Below are 8,865 nucleotides of genomic sequence, written 5' to 3'. Positions count from 1 at the left end.
GGGGGTGTGGGTTTTTTTTTTTTTTTTTTTTTTTTTTTTTTTTAAATTATGCCGTTATGGTCTTGGATGTAGGAGATGATTGATGTGTGGTAGATGTTTAAAAAAAATGGGGTGGAAAATTTTTTGGGTACAGAAAAGTAGGATAAAAATGGTGGGTTTGAGGCGTATGAAATACTTCATTTAAGGTGTTGTTTAATCTGAAGACATAACCATTTGACCTACAGTTCAGATTTAAACTGACCATTGGATTGTAACCAATCAGATCAACAGTCCTAATTAAATTAATTTAGAAGGCTACGACGATTAAAAAGAAGGCTCCTCAGCTCCTTGGGTTGGATGTTGAGTATGTACGCCTCTAAAAGCGCCCTCAAAGCCCAACACCCACGCATGATGCATAGTAGCACCATATACACACATAATTAGTATTTTCTTATTGCATATATTTCCATATAAAGCACTTATCTTCCTTTTACATTTCTAATATAAGACTTTTAGCTTTTTAACTTCCTAAAGATATTATATATGAGTGTGTTCTTTTCACAACTCAAGTCATAACTCATATTTTTTATGTAAGAAAAAACACTATAGTAAAAAAATTAAATTTAAATTTTTGTAAGAGAAAACGCTATTAAAAGGGAAAATGGGTGAATTTTGTCGCCCATTTAGGAAGGGGAAAAAGTGGTGCACGTGAATGATTTTATTAGCTAATTGGTACCAATTTGTTGATGATTGAAAAGGATTGATTATTGGGTCATGTTGCACGCAGAGGTATAGCGCACGAAGTGTAGCAACAGAAGTTAGGGGGCTAAGCCGGAAGAGAGGGGGAATAAAGGATAGGATTCGAGGCCAAGAATCAATTTTAACTCTAGTACTATAATAGATTTAAGAATTGAAAAATGACAGTACAATTTTTGCATTAATGAATTAAGAAGATATATTAATATTAGATGAGAAGTTTGAAATTGAATCTATTACTAGCCTTGCTAATATGATCTAAATAAAAGGAACGAGCTAAATTAAAGAATTAAATAAACACAAACTACTTAAGTTAAAATGTAAGAAAGATTTTGAAAAGGTCCACCAACAAAAAATAAATGTCATGTATGTTATATTATATATTTTAATGTAGAATTGGCCCTTCGAGAAGAAGAAACAGTCTTACCAACATAACCAGTTATGACGAGGGCGTGAACAAGATTCGTAGTGAAGACTTGTTCATTGACTGTCATGGAGGCAAGATACCATACCATTTCTGCATTTCTCACCAAGCCAGATTGAATAACAGCATTGCCGAGTGGACAATCTCCACCAGCGTCCAAAAGATTTGGTAATCTCCAATTTTTATTGATCAACGTTGTTGCAGCCTCTAAGTTCCCCATTATGACAGCATACTCGAGCGCGGTATAGTCACGATCATCACGAATTTCGAGGTCCTCTTCATTCATCAATTCTACCATGTTCTTCAAAAATTGTACATGCCCTTTTAAAGCAGCAACGTGCAATGCAGTCATCGACCGGGGTCCGAGCCTAGCTGTTTTTGCGCTAGGGTCATCATCCAAAAACTTTTTAGCAACTTCCCAATTACCTTCTATTGCAGCATGCTCTAGAGGGGCATATCTATGATGTAAAGCTAGCCAAAAAAGATAAAGAAGGAATGCTAAGTAATCGCTTCATCAATGTACATAGCAGAGTTTTGATGTATTCAAAGCATAAAACACATTTACAAGTTACAATATCAATGGCATTCATGTTAGTTGAAAACTAAAGATAAGCAACTCTCGCGCCTCTTTGTCATTAAGTTTCAAGTTAATTGTTGTTTATGCTAAAATGAACACACTCAATGTTTATATTATTGTAGCTTGTTAAGAAGTCTCACACGTGTTAAGCAGTTAGTTATTAGCTTTGGCAGCTCACACGTGTTAAGACCTGATTGGTCTAGTTAGTTAGAAGGCTGTTAATTGTAAAGTTTATTTAACTACTCAAAGCTGTACAGATTATTCAAGTCGATGAGAATGTTCTTTCAATTCTCAGTTTCTCTCATATCAAAAACATCCTCTCTCTAGATTTCTTATCCTCTAATTTCTTTACAGCTAAGCGTAAGTGGTCTGCAGCTATATGGTATTACTTCTATTGGTAGTTTTTTGTTTTCAAAATAACTAGTGGTTCTCTTGGTCCTATAGGTCAAATAATACGTAGGGTATAGTGGTGTGAGCTTTCATTTGGAACGATGGTTCGATCCCGCATTATATATACGTAAGCATTTTATATATATATATATATATATATATATATATATAAAGTTCTCTCAATATTGTTGAATGTGGTGGTATATTTTACTTATAATAGAGGTTTCTGCAGGGCTGGTTTGCATTTCAAACACTTTTGATATAGAATGTGCCAAGAAACTTAATTGGATTTTATAATTAATTGAGTACGATTCTGTGTATGTGGTTGGTTTACTAAGTTCCCTTACTCCAAGGGTTCTTTGAGCCTACAAAGCTAGATAGACTAAAGTCCTACATTATTTTTCTTCCAAACTTAAATGTAAATACCAATATTAATGTCATATTTGACACAAAAAGTAATAAAATAGCATATGTAACATTTTATTTTGTACTCCAATACATACTATCCATTTTCTACTTTGAGTTATAATGTATATATGTGTGTGTAGAGTTTTGCTATGGTCCACATAATATGAAGAAGTAAACAATGTAACATGACATTTATTTAATGTAACATCGACATTAGACGTCACATGATAGTCATTAAATATAATATTGACTATGTTACGCCTCTCCAATGTCAATGTTACATTCGATGAGTGTCATTACATGTTTCACTTTTATATGTTACATATGCTGGATGGACCATAGCAAAAACTTTTCTATACATAAATATTGTTTAGATTAAGTGTCGCTACTTAACTGATAATTTTTTTAAGTGACGAATCGGGAGTTTCTTCAAGGCTAAATCCCAAGTTAGGATTGACATATAGCAGTCGCGGAATATTTTCAGCAGTACTCTTTGTTGCGGCCATAAATGTGAGCTTGTTTTGCCTGCAGCAAACACAATCACAATTACTAAACGGAGCAACAACATATATTATCTGACCGGCACACATCAGCAACTCATCCTTATTCAAATTAGCCACTCACTCAAATTTACTAATAAAAAGAAGATTAAATACAAAAATATAGAAGGTCAAAACTATTATAATCAAAATTACCTAAAGTTAAATTTTTCTGCATCGATGTAAGTTAGGATCAAAAGAATTACATGGACCGAAGTAGTTAGAAATGACATTTTAGATTTAGGCCTTCAGGAAAGTCTAACTTCGAACAAAACTGCGTGAAAAAGTGAAATTTATATAGCTGACCCCATTTAAATTGGGATTAAGGCTTGTTGTTATTGTTGTTGTTGATGTAAGTTAGGATCGAAGAGAAAAGTGTAGTGTGTTGTGATTAAACAAGGGTAATTAGCTAGAGGAACCTCTTTGTAAACATAAATTGAGTTATTTATATCCAAATTTATCACATTAATATATAGAGAATACTACGCTACGCATGTAATTATTAAGAAATGAATCGTACGAGATCCTGATATCGAAAAAAAAATTTAATTTGCACCGGTAGTCCCTTAACTCTTTAGTAAGTAATATTTTGGTCCCTCTTCTTTTAATTTTGACAAAAACAATCCTTAAACTCTTAAAACATTGACAATTAAGCCATTTCCGTTTTCTCACCGAATGCATCACATGACTTGCATGTGCTCTGATGTACAAGAGTAAATCGGTAAAATTATAATAATTTACAACTTAACAAAAATCAAGTTAGAAAAACCCTTTCCTTAAAAAAAAATCCCAGAAACAAATATATAATTCATCTTGGTCGAAATTCCAAAATGCTTATACAACCCCATTTTTTTGCTCCAAAAAAAAAAAAAAAAAGCTCCATTTTTGAATATTTATTCTTAAACAAATCCATTTCTGATGTACAAGGGTATATCGGTAAAATGAATACAAAAAAATTGCAGTGATGTGGTGACTAAAGACGTAAGGTAGTGACTACCTTTTTGGTTTGTTATTTATTGGGAATTAATTACAAAGAAGATACCAGAGCGGCGAGCAACGAGATATTGGCGGCGGCCGGCGGCCTTCTGGGTTCGCATAGATCTGGCTATCGCAATGGAGATCTGGGATCGCGGCGGGGAGGCCTACGACGGAGAAGGCTGCAGCGGAGGGGAGGTCGTGGGGTTTGTAGCGAACGGTGTGATGAGTCGCCGAAGGGGGGTCGCTGAAGACGGAATGGAGGGGTGTCGGGGTGGTCGGTTTCTCCATAGAGGGATTGTAATGGGTTTCGCCGGAGAGGGAGGGAAGTACAGTGGGTTCGCCGGAAATAGAACGGAGGGCTTGCAGGTTTCTTGTCCAAGAATTTTTCTTTTTTCCCCTTTTTGTTTTAGATATGAGCGCATTCTTGTATTTTCATTAACACGAGATGGTCACGTGCGTGATAAATTTAACGAAATGAATGGAAATGACTTATTGTTAATATTTTAAAATTTTGAGGATCGTTTTTGTTAAAATTAAAAATTAAAAATTAAAATATTACTTACTAAAAAGTTAAGGGACTTTTTATGTAAATTATCCAAAAAAATGAAATTGAATAAATATAAATTACGACGAAAATGAATACAAATGTATATATAGTCTACATCTATATTTAATATACTTAAAAAATCTCAAATGTAAATATGAATACTAATGTCATATATGACATGACAAATAATAAAATGGCATATTCGACATATTGTTTATTTTGTACTTCAGTCCATAACAATATTTTCGATTAACTAATTTTTTCAATAAATTTTAAAAAAAAATTCAACACGTTGGTTGGTAAGTAACTAAGACTTTGTTCATTTTACTAATTTGAGTTTTCAATTTTAGGTTTTTATAATTAAAAGCTCTCTAAAAATGCCACATTTAACTTTTTCTACTATAGTTAAAAACTCTCAGAAAAATATAATATTTTAACTTAAATTGAAAAATCAAATCCGCAAAGTGAACAATGCCTAAATATCAAAATTTGTCATACGACATTAGGTGCTAGTTAAACTTAGCACGAAATATAATATCTACAAAATTTAATATTTAAAAAAAAATTATAAATTTTTTTAAATTAAACATAATATTACAATAGAGAATGATTTTCTAACTCAAATGCTAAATTTTTAAAAATAATTTCTTGAAAATGAATATAGTTTTACATCGGAAAAGATTTTATTAAAAATTTACTTCATATTTTTCCCTTTCTATTTGTTTTTCCTTTTTTCCCCCCTCCGGAAAATCTGAATTCCTAACACACAGAAGATTTTAACATAGGAAATACTTTTGGTTTTTCTACTTTGTTCCTATCTTGGATTCAGAAATTTTTAACTAGGCCAGTTTATCCATCGTTAGTGGCAGAGCTAGCCTTTAATGTTAATGGGGGCGTAGTGCTATATATATATATAAGCGAAAACATAATATGTACAAGTTTTAGGCTTAGCCAATTCATACACATTTGTTGAATTTAGTAAAAGCTAAAAAACAAGAAAATGCACTGTCATTCAGACATGTAAAAGATAGACTAGATAATATGCGTACCAGCACTTGCAAATTCCGTAAGCATGAAAAGGTTTAGCAACAGTAACTTGCATAAATGACGATAAACTGCATGACTGGATAATACATAATTACTTATCTCCTTTTGTTTCCACTCTTCTTCTAATATAATAATATTCGCCAAAAATTTTGACAATTCAACAAAACAGCTCATGAATTGTATGCCAATGTATGAGTAAAGCATACCTTTGGATTTGTAACGATGACTCCGAAAGCACTAAAAGTATCATAAAGAAGTTTCTCATCTACGTCCTGCCAGAAAAGAATAGAACAAGTTACAAAGTTTAAACCTGGTAGTATAGAATTAACATTGGTATACAAATTTTTACCATTTTTTAGTACTTACGGGGTCAAGGTTTCCGATGAAGAGGTTCGCCCCCACATCCAAACTCTTTTTATCTTGAGATGCCTAGGAAGAAATTAGACCACAGACTCAATCAAAGTTGCACATCACATAAGTACATAACAATTTTTTATAACTTATTGAAGCTATGTAAATTTCTATCAGGTTTATATTTCATAGAAATATGAAAGGTACTAGCTTGGAAATGAAAATACCTTATTCACACGTATTGGTTTCCCAAATAGCTTAATCATGTTAAGCACCTTTATTGCCTGCATTATTGTTCCACAAATACAATTAAAAAAGAAAACTCCAAAGTTGAAAAAAAAAAAATATATATATATATATATATATATAAAAGAACAGACAAAAAAAATTGTAATGTCTCAAACACATATAAGAATTATATAATGTGGAAAAAGAAAACTGTTGATATATATATATATATATATATTTGTTAGGTATATTTTTTTAATTTTAATGTGATTTTGATTAGATCGATAAGGATATCCTACCATAAAAGGCTTTTTTTTCATTTTTATACTTAAAATGCTAAAAAATATACAATATTATATTTTAGAGCTGACCATATTTATACTTTCAGATTTCTAATATATGCTAATTTCTTGCCTTTCATCAACCACAGTCCATTTTAAACCACTTAAAGACACTAAATGTCATCCATAATTTTTTTTTTTGAAAAAGGAAGAGTCAATTGTAAAATATGAGGATATGTGGATATTTTCATATTGAAAATCAACTTTTGACTGAAAAAATGTAAGTATTTAATATGAATTTAAAATGTATAAATGTAATACATTTTAAAATATAAAGTATACATTTTTTAACCTCAAAATGCATGGTATAAAGATTAAAAGAAATACCATAAAAAGTTTTCATATATAAATCATAGTACATATTACAATAGCTCATGAGTAAAGCCAAAAGGAGTAAAGTTGTATAAATAATGTAGAAATAAAATTAAAAAAAAATAGTAGGGCGCATGTATGGAAAAATAAAATTTTAGTGAGGGCAAAAGTTTAAATTTTTTAAGGGTTAAATTTTATTTTTTAAAAAAAATGAGTGGGGGCGCCCCACTTGTCCTTGAATAGCTCCGCCATTGTCCATCGTTATTAATGGTTCTCCATAGGGGTTTTTCAAATATGGTTTGGTAGATCCTTTGTCTTCGATTCTTGTCTGTGTTGGTGATGATTTTCTGAGTCATTTCATGCATAGGAAAGTTGTTGAAGAAATCTTAACAACAATTTTCTCTCACCGAGGCGGTACGTATCCCATCTACCTTCTGCAGATAATATTCTTCTTTTGTAGGAGTATTAAGGTTTCGTTTAGTACGAAGGTTTAAATTGAGGTGATTTTAGTTTTAATTTTAAAATCAGAATGATGATTTATAATTTTGGGTCTAAATCCTGGTTCTGAAATTAGAATCAGAATTAATAGTTTGAACCACCCAAAACCAAATGAGAGGGTAGTTTTAAAATTATGGGTGATTCTGGTTTAAAATATCACATTAAGATTCAAACATTGAATCAGAACCATTCAAACTAAACACTGATTATAGATGAGTCAAATCGGAACCATTTTTTACTTTTTGTAAACAAACACTAATTTAAACTAGAATCATGGTTCCGGATTCTAGAACCAGTATACTAAGGCCCAGTTCATTTTACCGATTCGAGTTTTGCTACAGTAAAAAGCTCTCAGAAACAATCACATCTAACTTTTTTCTTACAGTAAAAAACTCTCACATAAAGTCATATCTCAACTCGAATTAAAACTCAAATCAGCGAACTAAACAACTCATAAATGTGCTCTAAATAAAAACATTGCTTGTCTAAAGGTGATTTTTGAATCCTAAAATCTTTATTGGGATAGAAGATTAACATGCTAAAAAAACAGACATCCTTTTTGGAAAGTATATCTCTAATCATCCGGCTATAGCTATTCTTCATCGATTGTCTACGTGGCAGGTATCTCTTCTGTTTTAAAACCTTGGGACTTGTTCTTTTAGAGTAAAACTCAAAAAAAGTTTGAACAAAAGTTACAATTTTATTTAAGTTCATGTTCGTTTGTAAAATTTGAGTTTTAACTTGAGTTTTAACTCGAGTTTTAACTTGAGTTTAGGGCTAAAATCTGAGTTCAAGTTTCTCCTTCAACTCAAGTTCTTAGATTCAAACTCAAGTTAATGAACAATATTTTTTATATTCTTAAAAACATCACAACTTTTCCATTTTAATTCTGTTTGAGATGATTTTATTTATGCGTTCACAATGAAGAGACGAATAAAACCCTACCCATATACCCTATTAAAATTTTTCATCACCATCGAGTTTTTATTAAAATATTATTTAAATACAAATTCAAGTTTTGACCCACTCAAACACAAACTTAAATAGATTCTCAATTCAAATCATAACTCAAATGTGCACATCCAAACACAAACTCAAGTTACAACTTCAACTCAAATTATAACTCAAATTCAACTCAAGATCTATACTCAAATCACCATAACTCAAAAATGCAACTGAATAATCCTTTGATGTCTCCTTATTTAAAGGTACTCCGAAGAAAGTGACTCTTCAGTCAATGGCTAATAAAATCATCGCCAAATTTGCTTATATTATAATTCGATCGAAACTTCTCATGGAGAATAATGTGGCCAGATTGAAACTTCTTATTGTTGCTTTGGAAATGACTAGGCAATGCGAATCCCTTAAATTATTTCTCGAATTCAGATTCCAAATGATCTATCTCTCAAAGCTAAGGGTCGCATTTTAACATCAATTTGTATAAGTTAGATCGAGTAAAAAATTCACCCTAAGCGTATTTTCATCTGTAG

The 8,865-nt window shown here is 31.4% G+C and overlaps 1 protein-coding gene across 3 annotated transcripts in view; it reads right to left on the bottom strand.

Annotated features, from left to right (window-relative positions):
• LOC21402697 overlaps nt 1–8,865 on the bottom strand; it is a 14,583-nt gene that overhangs the window by 5,059 nt on the left and 659 nt on the right. The window contains exons 1-3 of one of the 3 annotated variants that reach the window (XM_024163160.1): nt 4,116–4,440; nt 2,929–3,059; nt 1,163–1,630 (exon numbers count right to left, since the gene is read on the bottom strand). In XM_024163160.1, coding sequence (XP_024018928.1) covers nt 1,163–1,630; nt 2,929–3,059; nt 4,116–4,339 — 823 coding nt within the window. In that variant the 5' untranslated portion in view covers nt 4,340–4,440. Of the gene's footprint in view, nt 1–1,162; nt 1,631–2,928; nt 3,060–4,115; nt 4,441–8,865 lie in introns of those variants that run through there. The other 2 variants (XM_024163161.1, XM_024163162.1) reach the window with 2 other exon arrangements.

The sequence above is a fragment of the Morus notabilis genome, unplaced genomic scaffold (genome assembly GCF_000414095.1).
Source record: "Morus notabilis unplaced genomic scaffold, ASM41409v2 Scaffold114, whole genome shotgun sequence".
Classification (NCBI taxonomy): Eukaryota; Viridiplantae; Streptophyta; class Magnoliopsida; order Rosales; family Moraceae; genus Morus; species Morus notabilis.
Note: the sequence above shows the minus strand (reverse complement) of the source record. Positions and strands in the feature narration are given on the sequence as shown.